General features: G+C 43.1%; 1 protein-coding gene across 1 annotated transcript; it reads right to left on the bottom strand.

Moving 5' to 3' along the window:
- Nucleotides 1-715: 715 nt before the first annotated feature.
- On the bottom strand, nucleotides 716-18,999 carry SUPT7L (SPT7 like, STAGA complex gamma subunit). The gene is made up of 5 exons (XM_024198169.2): nucleotides 18,934-18,999; nucleotides 17,605-18,236; nucleotides 9,048-9,372; nucleotides 6,321-6,558; nucleotides 716-1,413 (listed from the first exon to the last, which is right to left on the bottom strand). The coding sequence occupies exons 2-5, from the start codon at nucleotides 18,015-18,017 to the stop codon at nucleotides 1,151-1,153; spliced, it is 1,239 nt and encodes a 412-aa protein (XP_024053937.1). The 5' UTR covers nucleotides 18,018-18,236; nucleotides 18,934-18,999; the 3' UTR covers nucleotides 716-1,150.
- Nucleotides 19,000-19,020: the final 21 nt, after the last annotated feature.

Below are 19,020 nucleotides of genomic sequence, written 5' to 3'. Positions count from 1 at the left end.
GGGGTTGCATCTTCTCTAGGTTACAGGAGTCACTGACAGAGCTGGGAACAGAACAAAGATTTCCCAAATCCTCTGTTTAACCAACCATGCTTTAAATATTTGGATAGTTCTTTAACCACTAGACAGTACCTTTAACATTGAGACAACAGTTTTTAACACTGATGTCCATGAAACCCTATGGCCACTGAGTCTTATTAGACACACAGGAGAGTTTTATTTGTTTGGCTTCTATTTCTGTACAATGAACATGAAATACAATCAAGAAAGAGAATTAGGGCCATGAATGTTATATGAACAAACAAAAACACTGTGCCTAGAGCTTGTTCTTTCAGAAGATTAATGTGCAATTGTAAGGACAAATATGAGGCTCAGTAAACCTCCCTTTAACCTTCCAATGGGTTATAGGTATAGAGCCGGTTTAAGCCAGTGTTCCTACTTGACTCATGATCATTCCAGCTTTTGTTAAGAGAGACACTCAATGAATCAAATTAAAAGCTCTGAGCTGAACATTAGCTGTGGATCCACAGAACAAAAATAATTATTGCTATCAATCAGCTGCACCATTAAAAGAAAACAGGAACCAAAACAGAAGCTATTTCAAATGTCAAGATAGCAGCTTCAACCAGGGCAACTCAGTTGGGTTGAAATTGCCACATACAATCCAACAAAATAAAGGAAACCATTTATTACCAGGGCCAGCGCTAGGTAAGGCTAATTGCTTCTGGTTCCACTTTGAGAAGCTCACTGTCAAGATGCAGCCTTGACTCCCCTGGCTCAGTGAGTATAAACAGCCACTGTCAACAAGACTACTAGCCTGCTTTCTCTCCCGCACTCCAACCCCACCAGAGATCTGGTGACACTGCCATGTTTGTAGGATGGGGACGGGTCCCATTTTGAATTCTCCTGCAATCTCATGGATGGGGATGCAAAGCAGAGCCCAATGGGAAGAGGAGTCATGGGCAGAATGAAGATGGGTGGGTTGATGTGCACTGCAGATCGAACCTCACATGATAATTTCACAGACTGTTCCCCAAAACCCAGGGCCAGCACTGGTTATTATAGTCCCCGAGGTACCAAGGGCCCTATTGGCTCATTTCAAGTCACTGTCACACATTAGCAGGATTCGAAAGAAAAAAAGCCCTCTTCCCTTTTACATCTTCTTCATCTTCTTCTTGCAGCGTTGGTTGAAGACAGGCGAGGAGCCCATCAGGCTGTCAGGAGAATGAGAACCATAACTACTCTCAGAGCCATTGGGGCTCTGCGGCATCCCAGCTTCGCTCATGCCCGACATGGGCTCCTCGAAGACATCGCTGCCTAGGACCCCGTGCCCATGAACATTGCCCTCCTCACTTTCCTGAGGCTCCATTTTCACCTGAGCCAAGTTCCAGAGAGGGGAAGCATTGACCTCGGCACCTGGAGAGAGACAGAGTACTCATTAAGCACCAAGTAAAGAGTGCATGGGAACAGATGTACAGGTGCAAAGAACATCAGGATCAGTGGAGAAAGAGCAAGAGCAGGCTAACCCCTAAGGCTGGGCTCACGAGGTTGGAGACAGAACAGCTGTGAAACAAAAAGACAAAGCATATAAAAGCAGTATTTCCTTTGATCACCTCCCTCCTAGGGCAGGGGCTGACTAAGCCCGCACTGCCCCTCGCCTCTTTTCACTGCAGCCCTCTGCGGAATTTCCCAAGAGAATGAGTCAGTTTTAGAAGGGCCAGGCATCCTCCAAGAACTCAATAGCATCAGCTAGTGCCAAGAGCACAAGGGTCAGGCCAAGATGCCCAGGCCCTGCATGGAGTCAGGACTTGGAGGACACTGCAGTATCACCATGGGGTGATGCCTTTATGGCCTCCGTAGGCCCTATAGTGTTCTGGTCCAAGCTGTTCTGTGAAGAGATGGGAAATGGGAGAATCCTCTCGTCAGTGACTCCCTGAGGCCGTAAAGGCAGTACCCCATGGAGATACTGCTGTGCCCCCCAAGTCCTAGCTCCATGCAGGACCAGGACATCTTGCCTAAACCCATGATGCTCTTGGCACTAGCTGATGCTGCTGAGTTCTTACTTCCCAGTGAAGATGCTTTTTTCCCCAGATAGTACCCTCACAGTCTCAGAACGCAGGGACATCAGAGCTCCACAAGTGATCACTGGACTTCCTGCCCTCCAGTACTTGACACCTGCAGGGACCCATCCCTTCTCTCCACAGGGCGCAGAGAAATCCTCATCACCACAGTGGCTTCCCAGCAGATGCTCTATGGTGGGAGGCACTGTTTGAGGGAGCTGTGGGTATAGTTTGTATTTATTTTAAAGGAACTGATAATTCTAGGTAGGTGCCAACTGGGGATAGTCTGTATAGAAAGAAAAAAAAACAAACTAGGCAGCAAAACCTAGGTCATGTTTTCAGGGAGGAGGAAGGGCAGTTGTTAAGGAGCCCAGAAGTTCATAAGGAATTTTAAAAGTGATTGGTTAAAAAAAGTTATAAACATTCTTCATTATTATTGGTTATGCACATTGTTCACCCATGCCACTGTGTGATGTTCTTAAAGTCACCTTCATCTTCTCTCCCACCCTTCCCTCTTATTGTTTGTTACACTCATTTCTTGCATCTTCTCTTCAGTTACACTGAGTGCTTCAGGTTAGGGACTGTGATGTCCTAAGTGTCTGTATAGCACCTAGCACAATGGGGTCCAGAGTCTATTTGGGATTCTTGGGTGCTACCACAATGCGAAAAAAAAAAGGGTAATAATTTCTTCCCAAAACTTAAACCAAGAACTCCTTTAGGAGGTCAATGAAAGCTGGGATAATGGACCACCAAACCTTTGCCCATTTTTCATTTTTATGCCAACTCTTCTGGTCCTGTCTGAAATCAAGTAGAAGAGGACCATTCACACCACATCCCTGACTTGACCAGAAGCAAAAAAGCATCAGATTACAAGCAAGTCTCTTCTCAGAGGCTCAGAAGATTGGCCATGAGATACGGAACCTTTCACTTCTTGGTCACTTGGTTCAAACCCTATTCAGGTAAATAGTGAATAAGCCATCAGTCATCTGATATCTGTTCAGTGGCCCATATGAAAGGAACTGGGTGGTTCTTAGTTCAGTTCATAGTGGCTAAATGTCCACATCACAAAGCCCAACACTATCAAGAAGTTAGTTATTTTATTTCTATCCTAGGATCGATGTGCCTTTTGTGTAAGATTATATCCAAGTTGTTGTTGTTGTTTTTCCAAACACAGTGATGGGTGGATTTTGTTTTGTTTTAATTTTGTCCTTAAGAGGGATAATTATAGATTTTGTTATTTCTGCAAATTTATTTTGAAAGAAAAAAAGAAAAAACCCACTACCACAACTGATACTAATTGGGCCCCTTGTTGAGAGTCTTAGCATAACAACCAAGGACTGAAGGGAGACTGAAATCTTCTCTCGCACCTGAAATTTGATCCCTGGAGGTCAGGGTTAAATTCACATGAAAAATAAAATGCAGATACAAATTAAGAAGCCAGCCTGGGAGATTTCCAAACCTAGTCTGCAGACTCAAGAGGCTTACCTCAAGTTTGAATAAGCATCTAAGCTTCTGGGTGCTGAGCCAAACATTTTGTACTTCCCCTGTTACTAGTAATTATACAAAGAGAATCTTTCCATTAACATCACAACGGTGTTTGCATTGTAAACCTTCCACAACTGCTTAGCCCAAACCAGGGCTTAGGGAGACCCTATGTGGTGGGCAGCAGGCAGCACAGGCTGTGTTGGTCTAGGAGCTAGACAGCCAGGAAGAACTACAGGGCCTATTGGTGTCCAGAAGCCTCACTAAAAATCCCCATTATGTGCATTACAAGTGAATCTATCCTCTTCTCAACCATGAGGATACATCATTAACATGCTATCAGGCTTAAGGCTACAGTCCCAGTCTAAACAATAATTGGAGGGTTTCCTTCTTTCACCAATTTCTCTTCACCATTAAGACCTATTCCCTTTAGCTCCCTTTGTCATTGAGTGTTGTCACCAATGAGTAAAACTACTTAACGTTTACACAGGACATTTCATCTTCAGAGCACTTTAACATCAAAGCACATAACAAATTAACGTATTAATCCTCACAACACTCTCATGACATGACAACGAAATAGTATCCCAATGTTTGTCTCAGTTCCCCCATCTGCAAAGAGATGAAGTGATTTGTCCATGACCATAACAAAGGACATACTCAGAGGCAGGATTAGAACTCAGGAACCCCTGGCTCCTAGTTTTGTGCTCAAACCACTGGACTGTCTCCCTAATTGCTGTCTCCCTAATAGGCTCATTCCCATTTTGAAGATGCCCATATTCTAATTCCAGTAGCTTCCTCTCCCTTCATCTGATGTTATGCACTCAACATTGCCCAGCTCCACAGTGGGACTCCTTTAGAGAGAGATGTGGTTTCCAGCACACACAGGCCCTTGTGCAGTGAACAGGGATCTTCAAGAGAGGAACAGAACACGTCTATTCATAATTAAAAAACATCAGTCTGATATCAGAGAAGCACGGGGCATTTAATATACAGCTAGTATGTTATCCTCTGGGTCTCTCAAGTGGTAGATGCTAATAGCAAGCTTTTCAGATGAATCAGTCATAATCCCTTATGGCCCAGGAGTAGTTCACCATTCCCTCCCACACAAAATAAGAGCACTTCACATTTCAGAGGCACTGCAGAAAACAATACAAGCTCCCAGCAAAACATCTGAGCGATTTGTGTTTTTTAAAACTCAACAGTGTGTTATTCTTTAAACAACTAGTAGACTCTGACATCTAGTCTCCCCTCAGTGCACATGTAACTTGGATTAAGGTTAATAGAAGAGACCTCATCACTTTTAACTGGGTTTCTGAGTGAAACACTTATTTCTGCGGGGAATGGCTGAGTTCAGGTGGTTGTATATATGAATCAAAACACACATTCTTTGAAAGTGGGAGTTCTTCATAATTTTCCAGAGAACTCAGAGTCGGTGCCTGGTGCTGACTTGATAGCCATAGAGACTGAAACTTGTATGTAGATACAGAACAGGTACAAACACAGACGGTAGTGGTACAAGATTCTCCCACACCGTCAACCAACATGCCTCAATTCTGACCTGGAGTGATGACTTCTAGGAGCAAGAGGGGAGTTCAGTCTCCATGGCCCAATCAGTCCTTGCTGAAGCTGCTAATTTAGTAGTGGGTTTGTGATGTGAACACTTATCTACTAGAATGGGACAGAGAGCTGCCAGCCCATTTCACATAATTGATCAAATAGCAATCAGAAGGTGATGACAATCAATCACTACCAGCTTGGGCCAAATTCAATCCTGGAGGTGAGCTCTAAGACCCATCAACCAGTTCCCCCTTCCCTCGTTATTTGGTTCTTGCTCTTATACCCAGGTCAAAGAATGTGGACCACAATTTTTCGATTACATGAAAGTTCTGGCCTTGAATCATGGGCTACCTGGCTAGTGTGTTCAGCACTGTAAAACTTCACAGAAAACTAACAAACTAGACACTCCCCCAGCAGCCAGAACTAAACAAGCCCAAACTAATCCAGCAACTGGCATCCTCAGACAAGCTCCTCATTGCAAGTGAAACTATTTCTGTGCTGATCGTTTCAGGAAGTGGGAAACTCCTGGCACCACCTCAAAAACAGAAAATCAACTGGATTCTTTTTGTAACTGTTTATTCATTAGGAATCAGAATAAAAAGCAGCTTTTTTGTGTGTTGTTGCTTCATATGCAAAAGGAAAGTCTGTTGGCCCTCCTCTTATACACATTTTACAAGTGTTCAAAAGTCTTTTGCCTTTGTTATACTGGATTGGCAGAAGGTTACCCTTATTCAAACATATACTACCATAATTCTATGCTAATAGCAGCAAACACTTGAGTAATATTATTGTAAACTGCAGTGCTTGAACCATTACTGTAGAATGGAACACCATAAGGGCTTAATGCTTCCAGTGACTGCAGCCATTGCTGTAGAATATTTTCTACTGTATACTTTTTATGCTAACACAATGGCTGCTATCATTAGAGTAACATTAGTGCAAACTCTGCATCTTGCAGTATTACTGCCGAATACTCCAATCTATTTGTATGGGGTAAATCTCTAGCACTTCATTAACTACATTACATTTTGCTCCCTGTTTTGTATCTTGTATTTGTGCAAGGTTTTAAATAAACTTCACTGCTGCTTTTTAATTTAAAACAGAACCCTCCTCCCACATGACCAAAAACAACCCCCATCAGCTGTAGCTTTGCTAAAGTAAAATACATGAGGCCATTTGGAAAAGCTGAGGGAGTGTTTACAACAGAAGGCTGCCCCTTACCTGTAGCCTGTGGGGACGCCTCTACTTCCAGATTGGCAGAAAAACGCTCACTCTGAGCTCCAAGGACTCCCACAGGCAAAGACTGGTCACCAGATGCCAGATCTCCCTCCAGCTCCTCACTTATGGGAAAGGTGATATCACTGACTGGCTCCTCCTTAATCTTCACAGGTTTTGTGTCTTCTGCTGCCTTTTCAGGGTTGACAATCTTCTCGTACTCTTCGGAGAGCTGCTTGCTAACCTGCCAGTGATCATTGGAGACAAAAAGGATGGAATTTTCAGACAAAACAACTGCGTTGCAGTGTTCCCTCTCCTCAACAGATCACTGGTTTCTAATCAAAGGAAACAGGTACTCAGGCAGATATAAATTATTCACATTAATAATAATGATGATGATTTATCCTTTCACAACTTCTGATGACTTCAACAGAGTTAATTCATTAAGGCTTCAATAAGGTTAACGCACCCCTGTCTGGTGAATAAGTATCAGCAGCCCTGTTTCATAGATGGGGAAACGGGGGCCCAACTCACCCACCCAAGATCACATAGCAAGTCTGGGGCACAACAAGAAATAGAACCCATGTGTGTCCCGAGTCCCACTCCTAAACTTTAACTACTTAACTTCTGAGCTATCTGTCACCATTTTTAATCACAACCTACAGAACCTGGCTATCTTCTGTTCAATAAACAACAGAAATACAGTGAACATTTTCTCCAACCATTTGAGTGAAATGAATATAGGGATGAAATTCAGCAGCAACCCTTCACCTCTAGAAACTTAGGTTCTTATCAACCATACATCATCAATGAAGTGAATTTTGCAGTCTAAGTCTAGCTACTACTAGTGCTTGTCTGTATTGCACATTTCTGTAATGTTCAGTAGCCTTTTGCTCTGGATTGACCCAGGTTAGAATTACCGTGACTGTTACAGGTCTAGACTGAGGTGCAGTGGCACAGCTGTTTTAAAACAAAACCTACTTCCTCATCTAGACACACCCCAAAATAGCAGAGGTTACTGCAAGTCAAGAGTGAGCTGTAGTGGTACAGCTATGCGGGAAACCCAGACCTCAAAACAGCAACGGGTGCTGTAGGTGGGGACTGAGATTACTAGCTAGAATCTGTCTGTTTTCTAAACATTCAAATTGAACAAAAAGTATTCATAATGCAAAAAGAGTCTATTTTAACCCATACAATCTTCATTTTTGAACAAAAAAATCTTTTAGTGAAGAGGAATCCAGATGATGTAGCTTTTTTTTTTTTTTTTTTTTTAAAAAGATCAGAACCACTCACAATTTATATGCCACTGACATTTGCAGGTCTCTGATTTATGCAAACTGTGCAAATCCTGCCATGCAGGAAGAGTGTGGAAGTGCAACTGAGCTGCCCCAAAAGTCTCTCAAATACCAAGGTAGGGAGCACAGAATAAATCCCTAGGAAGATCAGATGAGGCAGATTTTTGCCTCAGGTCATGGACTCTACAGGGGGTACAATTCTCTTCTCAATGAGCATCAATATTATTCTCCTTCACATTCATAGCATTTACATGAGTCCATGAAGGGGAGAATATCTTTATGTCTATGTCACTAGAACAATATGCCAGCATTTAACTCTGTGGAAAAACTAGTTCAAAAGAAACCAGTTCCCTGCAGTGATAACAGAAATTTATATTGCATTTTTCACTCCAAAGAGCTTTATCAAATCCAGAGTTGTTTCACCCTGAACCAGGAGTTGTTTCAGCATTCACTGAAAAATGCAGCCACTTCTGGGAATAGGAGGCAGCAGCTGTTTAACAGCTCACAGAAAGACTACACGGCAGTGTATTCTCAGACTGAACTTTCTGTACAGTTTCAACAAACCACCTCATTTCACGAACTATATGTTACAATTAGGTTGGTTTGTGCGCTCACTGCTTTACTTTACTAAAATACATCTAAACATCCCAATGACCCACAGAAATAGAAATCAAGTTGATAAATCAGTACTGACTTTTTCCTTCTTCTGAATTTTGTTTTTCTTACATGGAAATTGTTTCACTTGTATGTCAAGCTGAACACTTTAACTCACTCAGTCATTCTGACAAATGCCAAGGGCTTTCTAGTACTATGCATATCTCCTCACTCACTGCATGATTACCATTCTATTCAACTAGACTCTAGAGAACATTAGGAAATCAAAGTATCCTGTTTCTGTTGTTGGGTGGTTTACACAAATCCATGGAAGATCAGATAAATTATGGATCCAGTATTTGATGTAATTTAATCACAAATTCTCTGGTTGAATAGGCTCTCTCTGTAGAAGAATTTACTTGTTTGATCATCTATTTTCAAACAATAGAACTCTTCAATATTAAACAAGTTGTGGAAGCTTCTGGTGGAGAAAAGAAGATGGGGAAGGTCCAAACAATTTTCCTTTCTTACCTCCTTTATTGGGCTGACCCACTTTTCTGGACAGAAACACAGCTTCCTCCTGGGCCAACCACCCACATATTTCTAGATCGGCAAAGGGGCAGACAGCTAAGGGGTTTCCTCCCTTAGAGGCCAGGCATGCTACTACCACAACACTCCTAGCCTCACCTTCTGGTCATTTTTACTAAAACCCTCCCTGACCCCCCAAAATAAGAGATCTAGTTGGACATTAACTCGCTGATCCAGACAGTTCTCTATATAGCAACAAGAGATTGCACTGGGAGTGTCTTTCATTAAGCAGCATTTTTTACATCTCTATCCTTACCTGAAGCATGTAGCTGTGATAATCCTTAATGCGGTGCTGCCAGAACTTTTGCAGAGAGAGCACGCTGCCAATGCCCACTTCGTGGAACACCTGTTCCATTACGTCTGGGAAAGGCGTCTGCCCAAGCCGAGCTTCTCGATCCACAGTGAAGCGCAGGAGCTTGGTGAACTTCAAGCAGTACTCATGAGCAATGTCTGTCAGGGTCTCCAGGACGCTCTCACTGGCACACTCGAACCCCGCGTGGGCCAGGATGGTGGCCATGGACTGGTAGAGAAGCTGCCGGCAGGAGGTCCAACTCAGCTCAGTTACTGGTTCCCCTTTCCCTCTAAAAGCAGAGAGGACAACATGAGCAGGCCTTCGCCCACCTCAGGAAAATAGGGAAGAGGAAAAAACTGTTGACTGTTAAAAGATCTGTGCCATTAATTTAGCAGAGGTGACCTGCAAAGGAAAAGCAGTTGGGTTTGGGTCCTTTATGGCATCTCTGTTATGTATGGAGGAGGCCTAGAAGGTTTATTGGCTGCTTATTTTTTTTCCTGACAAATATCAGAAATGTAGACTCTCATCTTTCTTTTTTATGCTGGAAGACTCCTTGAGTGACTCAAATGTGGACTGAGCTTTCTCAGCCCTTAATTAAACCAAGAGCGTTTCTCCCAGAGGTCTGAATTAAACAGGTGCTAAACACACACACACAAAAGGAGTTTTAACAACCTGAATGCAAACCTCTTCCCCTCTCAGTTAATCAGGTTTCACTTCCTTGTTATCTCTAATGTCACAGGCCTATTAGCTCTCCAGTCATCCACAGAGGCTTCCAAGACAGACAAGATGTAAATCTGTAATGTTAAAAAAAACAAGCAGAGCACACACACTTTGTTAAATCATAAAGTATACACAAAAAGGTACAAGCCCATTTTTTCCAGGTCACCTCTAAGCAATGCACTTGGTGCTATAAAAGAAGCAGGAAGAGAGAGACAGTACAATTTGCAATGTAACACAAAGCATGCTGGGAGATCCAGAGAAAGGCGCTGTCTTAGAACAGGGATTCATAGCTTAGGGGTTGTGACCACACTGCCCTTCCTCATATTGAGGGTGAGGGGGTCCTGGCTACATCCCAGCTGGATGGGAAGCAGAGGGTAGGAGAGGCTGAGATCCACTGGCTTACAACATTTACAATATTCTTGTAATGAGTGGGTGATAATTTTTTACTGAGGTGGGTTAGTATTTGAGAGTTTCACAGGGGAAAGAAAAGTTTTGAGGAATTTGAAAGACAAAAGAGCATATGCCTGGCCCAACAGACTTTAAAATTCATAGTTTCTGTTCACTTGGTATGGTTTTTGTTTGCTTTTTAATACTTCACTCAGTTCCAGCAGTTAAACTAGATGAGTTAATTTCACCTTCAATTTCTGATCAGTTTCCTTTTCTGATCTCCTTACAAACCCAACTTCCTAATTCCTCACCTCCTCCACAAACACTTGCACCACCAAATGTTTCCAATAACTTGCCACCACTTGATACCTTACAGATATCATCTGCTAACTGCTTAGTGGCTTGCTTAAGATGAGAGGTTGGTCTCACTGCAATGCCTAGAATGCAGATGTCTACACCATAGAACATACCATCACAACTGGCACCTTTCAGTCTCAGAAAAAATGCATGGACCTCAGAGCTTCAACTCCCCTCTGATCCTTAAAGAGGGCCCCCGCAAAACAGGGCTGAGCCATGGTATGTGTGTGACACATAGTGAGAGGGAAGCATGCACTATTGCTATCAGTACCAAAACCCTTCTGTGGATACCTAGTAGAGGGCTTCATTTGCCAGGCTCTCAACTCCACATTTTTCACTAGTATGAAATTCTTTTAAATAATAAAGTTAAAGTAAACAATTAATAGTACAGGAAAAGCCTCAGATCAGGGTATTACCTGGGGGAATAAGAGTAGCTGTGTGGACCCCAGGTCATTAACTCCTCCTAGTTATTACTCTCTATGAAGTGACTCATCTGGATTTTTATTTAATTATGCCATCTGCCTTAGAATGGAGAAAGCAGGTGCTCTGATACACCAATTGAAAGATCATCTAGTTTCTCTGTAGCCCAAGCATCATCCATGCTGTTTTGTACCCTTTTTGTATTGCCATACTCTTCAGTAGCTCACGGAGAGCCCTATGCCTCTTACACCATCAGCACAGGGGGACTCGTTCTCTACTTTCTTCCACAGCGGAAGAGAACCACTGTCAAAGCCAGGGACTGGTCCTTTCTTTTTAGGTGGGTAGAGAGGCATGGTTAAATATAGTTAGTAGCTGTCAAATGAGGCACTTTGCAAGCTTAAACACTAGAGACATAATTCAGTTAGCTCATTTGGGATACACCACCACCTCCAGCTACTGATTAACAATGCACAGCAACATTTAGCAGCAAAGAAGAATGCTGGAAAAGAACCTAATTACCATGTGACCAGGACACTGAGGTCAAAGGAATATAGTCAATATAAAATCTAATCCATTTAGAGAGAGAGAGAGAGAGAGAGAGAGAGACAGAAACAGACAGTTTCCCAGGTACTGTGCCTCTCTCTGTGTCTCCATCCCAATTTTTGTAGTTTCGTGAACACAGTTTCCTGGTTGGGTTTTTTGTTTGTTTTTGGTGTTTTTTCCTCACAGGAACAACAGGAGAAGGTAATTAATGAATTAGTTATACAGGGGAAACAGTGAAACTTCCTATACACAAAGTGCTGTCAAATGCCCTGTGTAAACAGACTTGGGGGGGAGGGAGGGGAAGAGAGAGAGAACATTCCCCCACTCAACTCCTTTGAGCTAGCCTCATATTTGCCAGTGCTTCTATCAACAGGAAAACATTTTCAGACAGAAGAGCGAATTTTACATTGAAGGTGTTCTTGTAGCAACAAACCTTTGCAAAAAAGGCCATAAGATTTTTTTTTTAAATGACCATAACTAGTAAGAACCTTGGCTTTACACCTCATTCAAAGTTTGGCATCTCCAGAAACACAGCACTCCTAAACACTTATCCCTACTGACTTTGACTGCAGAATGCCTCTTCCTACAGCTTCTAATGCGTTCCAAGAAGTCTCCCATCCAGCTACCAACCAAACCTGAGCCTGCTTAACACTTAATCAGTGTCATGCAGCTATGAATAAACAGAAGAATCTTTACCCCTAAGATTTAGTCACCATGGGTTGGCAAGTCCCAGACTTGCAAGTGTGTAATTTGGTGGCTTAGATTTCGATCATCTCTGCAGAAGAGTATCTAGGCTATTTTCAGTTACCATAAATACTATGAGATACTGGCCCATTTGACAATAATAGATCCTCATTTACATCATAGATCTCATAAAGATCTATGAACACCTCTACATTTTTATGGACCACCACTGCGGTAGACGATATGGAGGAAAAACCATCTACCCAACCTAAGAATATATAAACTGAAATGCTGGTTTTTCCCCATCCCCGTCAATGGGCCCGTAATGTACAGAATATCACTTTACAGCAAATTGACAAATCTGCCAACTCAGATCAATCAAACTTAGCCTTCAGAGTAAATGAGGTTGCCAGCCTCATAAAATGGCACATTTTCTGTGGCAGTCTCTTAACATGACAGCATGCCATCTATCTACTGCCCCCATATGAAGCAATCAGAAGCATTCTTGTGTCCAAGCCGCTCTCTAGCAAGACCATTTCCTTTAAAGGAAGGAAAATCTGGTGGGCCATTTCCTGTTTAACTAGCATGTTAGAGTGAAGATAATTGGGCCAATTCAATATGTGGAGCAACAACTGAGGTTCGCTCATGTAAAATAATGGAAGGAAGTCATAGGCTGCCAAAGGTGAGCTAGCAGCAGGTCTAGGGAAAGAAAAGATTACTTTCTCATGAGCACTTCAATTTTATGAAACATTACACCGCTGAGCTGATTTTTACCAAATGAGGTGCAAAAATTCCCATCACTTGAGAACCATTTTCCCCCCATGCAAAAGAGCAAAGGATGATGCTGGAAAAATAAGGTTAAATTAGTTACAAAGTGTGCTGGAGCAGTGGTTCACAACCAGAGGTTTTCCAGGGGGGTGTATCAACTCCGCTAGATATTTGCCTAATTTTACAACAGGCTACATAAAAAGCACTAGCGAAGTCAGTATAAACTAAAATTTCATACAATGACTTGTTTATACTGCTCTATATACTATACACTGAAATGTGAGTACAATATTTATATTCCAATTGATTTATTTTATAATTTTATGGTAAAAATGAAAAAGTAAGCAATTTTCAGTAATAGTGTGCTGCGACACTTTTGTATTTTTTATGTCTGATTTTGTAAGCAAGTAGTTTTTAAATGAGGTGAAACTTGGGGGTACACAAAACAAATCAGACACCTGAAAAGGGTATAGTAGTCTGGAAAGGTTGAGAGCCACAGAGCTGGAGAACACAATGATTACAATAAGGAGAGCTTTGCTGGGCAAGGGGACTTTTAAGAACGTAAGAACGGCCATACTGGGTCAGACCAAAGGTCCATCAAGCCCAGTATCCTGTCCTCTGACAGTGGCCAATGCCACGTGCCCCAAAGGGAATGAACAGACAGGTTATCATCAAGTGATCCATTCCCTGTCACCCAATCCCAGCTTCTGGCAAACAGAGGTTAGAGACACCATTCCTGCCCATCCTGGCTAATAGCCATTGATGGACCTATCTTCCATGAATCTATCTAGCTCCCTTTTGAACCCCGTTATAGTATTCGCCTTCACAACACTCTTTGCCAGAGGGTGTTGTGAAGGCCAATACTCTTTTTCCTTTCTGAATACACCTCTTTTTAAGTGTCTCCATTGTCTTTCATCTGCCTGCGCCCGGTTGTCCAGGGATAGCCAGGAACTGGTATAATTAGTGCTGATTTCACCCTTGGAAAAAGTTCCCAGATGGATTATACCTAAACTGGCTGGGATTTGAGGATAAGATGCTGTACTAGTCCAGAGAAAGAGGGCTGATCTGCTCTGCATCCCCCAGTCTCTACTATCAGAAATCCTGATCCTCAGCACATTCTCCCCATGCAAGTTGCAACCCCATTGGAAAAAAATCAATCCCTAACCATTAGTGGGTACTTCCTGCCTGCTGCCACTCCCCAACCTGGGAGGGGTGTGGCACCTGCACCTGAACCAGAAGGTCAGGGAGGCAACTAACAGAGTCAGAGAGAACAGCAATGGAGGCCAGCTAAGAAACCTCTATTGGCAAGTGAGAAAAAGCATTTGAGATGCTTTGGGGGGGAAAAGAGTGAGGGAGTAGGTTGTCTCTCTTTTGAAGATGATTCCATGGCCGTTGGAGGCAGACAGAGAGAAAACTAGCAGTCATGTTATGGTAGAAGTCTCCAGCTCAGACGGTAATTATAAATCTGCTGTACATTAAACTTTCAATGCTGAGAACTTAACCCTCTGTTTTCAGTTCCTACACCAGTGAAAACCTGCTAGTCTTTCTTTTTGTAAGTATATACACACTCTGTTTCCTCTAGAATGGGAGTTATTACAGTGAATAAAGGAACTGGAATAGTTCAGTCATCCAATTAGTCTGATATTATGTCTCTGGCAGTGGAACACAATGGATGCTTCAGAGGAAAATATAAAAGCCAACCGTATCATAAAGAGGAAATGTCTTCCCTATCTCTGTTTATGATCTTACACACTGAAGAACGAGGGCTGACAACCTTTGTACTTTTATTCTAGCTAGTGTAACTGCAGCTGCTATTTTTATTCACATAAAATGTCAATTCAACACAGAGATTTTCTCTATTCTATCCTAGAACTGAATAAAAGCATAGACTACATGGACCTTCCAGTTCCTGTCCTGCAAGAGTTTAAAACAGTTTAATCTGTGAGGCACACAATTAAACCATGTTTTGCATTAAACTCCAAATTCACCACAGCCCATTAAAAACTCCCTCTTTGTAACCCACAAAACATGTCACTCCAAAGTTGCACTGCACCAATTTTTCACATTTCTGACCTTAAGCTTTCCTAGGTGGCTAACTGTTATAAATATTGTTTCCCTAGACCAGTGGTTCTCAAACTTTTGTACTGGGGACCCCTTTCACATAGCAAGCCTCTAAGTGTGATCCCTCTTATAAATTAAAAACACTTTTTAATATATTTAACACAATTATAAATGCTGGAGGCAAAGCAGGGTTTGGGGTGGAGGCTGACAGTTCGCGACCCACACATTTCCCCCCCCCGTAATAGCCTTGCAACCCCGAGGGGTCCCGACCCCAGTTTGAGAACTCCTGCCCTAGACCATCTTCAATGACTGTAGCAGACAAGGAGAGGGCTGGGGTTCTGGTTTTATCAATAACTATCTTAATTACTCATTCCCTCTAAACATGAAAGGGATTTACAACATTTGTCTAAACCAAAGTGAAATCTGATCAAAAACATTTTGAACCTTTACAATGAAAGTTCAACTTAAAAAAAAAAAAAAAAGCTTAACACATCCATGAAATGAAACAAGTTAGAATGAGTTAGCTATGCAAACTGCATGCAAAGTTAAACAAGATCCAAGTAAGCCTCACTTGACTTCTCATCTTAGGTACCTGAGGAGGTCTGAAAAAGGAAGTCAGTAGGGCAAATGCATTAATTGCATCTAATGGTTAAATTACATGACTACAAGTTATGATCTAGGCCGGTGATCGGCAGCCTTTGGCACACTGTAAGCCAGGCCAGTTTGTTTACCAGCTGCATCCACAGGTTCGGTCGATCGCGGAACCCACTGGCCGCAGTTCGCCACTCCAGGCCAATGGGGGCTACGGGAAGCAGCGGCCAGCACATCCCTCAGCCCAAGCCGCTTCCCACAGCCCCCATTGGCCTGGAGCGGCAAACCGCGGCCAGAGGGAGCCGCGATTGGCTGAACCTGCGGATGCAGCAGGTAAACAAACCGGCCAGCCCGCCAGGGGGCTTACTCTGGCGGGCCGCATGCCAAAGGTTGCCAATCCCTGATCTAGGCTCTATGACATAGCAGGGAACATGAGTTTTTGAGTGACCTTGGAAAAGCTACTTCACCCATATGCCTCTGTTCCCTATTTGTAAAACATGGATGATGCCTGTTTTTGCAAGAGTACTACAAGACTTGATTCACTGATATTTACAAAACACTATGAGGTCCTGAGGTATAAGGCAACATACTGAAGTACACATTACTATTATTATTTTAACTTGATGATACAAACAACTATTTTCTGACATAGTTGGCATTCCCAATCTTATCTTTATACTGCTGACCTTTTCTTCTTTACAAGATGATGTTGTTCTTTCAAAGTGATTATTGAAACAGTGCCCCAACATGGTTCACTGGCAATTTAAAAAAATTGTTTTGGGTTGAACCAAAAAAATATATATATATTATTTTTAATTTTCAGCAAATCCAAACACCAAAATAAAATTTCAAATTGTTTGGTTTCAACAAAATCAAAATATTTTGTTTTGATTTAGACCATTTTAAACATTGGACTTAGTTTTAATTGTTTCAAATAACACAATATTGTTCTGAAGGTGCCAAAACATTTTGATTTTGTCTCATTTTTGTATGTGTTTTGTTGTTTTTAAACCAAACAATTTGGCAAAATTGATACAAATTAGCAAAACATTTTGGTGTTGCCAAATCTGCATTTCTCACTGAAAAAGGTTTTGGCTGAAAAATGTCGCCCTGCTCTACTTTCAAGTGAGACAGAAAGTAGAATTCCTAGCCATTTGTGGTCATTAAAGATCCCACAGCAGGAGTAGAAAGGGTGTTAACCCTAAGGTCCTATCCAAACTCAATTGGTTAATCACTTTATGTTGACCTAAATTCCCCCTATTTCAATAGAAGTTATTCTTCTCTCCTACAACACGTATGGAGTGGCTACCTTATTCCATCTAAGAGCATACTGTATTATAATGGTGAGAGAGTGATCTCTGTAAATAAAACGATACAGTCGGTAAAGCACCTCGGCATCCTGTAGAAAACGCACTCTCTCTTGTTAATGTAGTGCTGGCAAAATAAAGATTGCTGTTTGAAAACCCCAGAGATTGGACCCCTATTATTTACCCAAAGAACAGGTGAAGCAGAGGCAGAAGCAATGCAAGTTTCCTACAAACTGTCCCACTAGCCCTCAGTTGGAAAAGCCAGTTTTAGGGAGAAGGGAATTCAGTGTCCATAACCATACAATTCTCTAAACTGGATTTGAATCAGCAACTGGATTTAAATGAGGAATCTAAAGATCAAAAACTATCATTGAACTTCTACAGCTCCTTCCAGCAGATGTCAAAACACATTTACAAACACTAAGCCTCACCCTGCTGAGACACAAATCAGAATTGCTAACCACATTTTTACAGATAGCAAATGAATACACAGGCAAGAGTAGAATTCAAGATTTCCGACTTTAGTCTCCTTCTCTAATCACTATACCTTAGTCTCCCTCCCTCCTTAATGATCCTCTGAGACAGCCACTCCCCCGAAAAGGATCCATCTGACTGCCTCTGTACATATAAAGTTGCCTGACTTCATTGCAGCAGAGACTTAATCCAAAGTGACATCAACACACCTATAAAAGTCGCTCTCTGGATCACTGTGCCTTAGCTGAAATGGCATTTTGGGGGTTTTGCTATCCAGAGGAAGCAGGTCATCAGGGAGGGGTGGGGAGGCAGGACAGGATGGCAGAGGCTCGCTCTCGTCTGTCTTTATGCCCTCCACTTGCTGCTGGTTCTGGGCCTGAGCCATGGCAATGAGGCTGCGCAGCCGTCTGTTGTGCTGGATGAGCTGAATGGTGTGAATGGTGAGGCTACAGGGCTCCGAGGGGATGTCCAGCATGGTGGGTGGCCTGGGCTTGTTTGCAGAGGGCTGATGTAATGGAGGATCTTGGACTTCCACGGTGCGAAACTCACGCTGAAGCAAATCAAAGGAGCTACGGTTGGCCTGACTGGTCGACACTGGAATCTCACCCCAATATCGCAGCATTTTGACACAAATAAGGTATAGCACCTAAAGTAACAGAGAAAGGCTTTTGAGAAGACGGTGGGCTTTTGATAGAAGAAACAAAGGAGCTAGGAAACTCCAAGCACCCTTCCAGTTATCAACAGCAAAAAATTCTCATTCAAGGACATGCTGAGAAGAAGTATGATCTTCAGAACACTTGCAAGAGGGTGCTGTTCTTAAGAGATTACATGGCTGCTGCCCCTAGAGAAAAAGAAAGACAGCCGTAAGGTTGTTTCACATTTATAATGCAGAATTTAGTTCTTCTGTGAATTCTTTCTTTAGGTGAGGGAGAACTGACAACCCAATTTGCCTTGTCTAGGAGAAATTTCAGAAGTTTACAAGTCCAATGGGTCCCCTGTGTGTATGGAATTAGCTCCTGGGGGTGTTCAGTGATCAGTCATCTGAGCACTCCACATAGATCTTTCTTCAGTAAATCAGAGCAGTAAGAACTCAGAACAAACCATATGACTTACTGCTTTAGTTTACTCCCCCACTCAGCCGCCGGAACGGTCTATAACACTCCCAGGAGATGGAACCCCAGCCTGGGTGCAGAGGCACAAAGTATTATTCCCAGCAGCGCCTTGCACTTGTGCAGTGCTTTCCCCCGCAGGCTCCCACAGGCTTTCCAGACCTTAGGGAAGTCTGGGCCCCTCCTGCGGCTGCACCGTGCTGGGGACAGCAGCCCCCAATTGCCGAGAGGGGACGGACCAGGACCACGCAAGGAGTCAGTGGTGAAGCCGGGCGCAGACCCCGGAGCTGTGAGCGCTGCGGCCCGGCTGGAGGGGAGTCCGGGAGCGGAGCCGCCACCGGCTCGGGGGGAAGCGCCCGTAGGTCACGCTGAGCCCTGCGGCGAGCACAGGGGGAGGGACCGGAGCAGAGGATCCCGCCCCGCCCTTACCGAGCCCCGGCCCGCAACAGACGCCGGCAGCCTCCCGCTGTTGACACCTCGCAACCGACTGACTCCGATCCCCCTTGAGCCGCTGAC

This window comes from Terrapene carolina, unplaced genomic scaffold (assembly GCF_002925995.2).
Source record: "Terrapene carolina triunguis isolate 2854851 unplaced genomic scaffold, T_m_triunguis-2.0 Scaffold85, whole genome shotgun sequence".
Classification (NCBI taxonomy): domain Eukaryota; kingdom Metazoa; phylum Chordata; order Testudines; family Emydidae; genus Terrapene; species Terrapene triunguis.
This window is presented reverse-complemented; position numbering and strand designations above follow the sequence as displayed.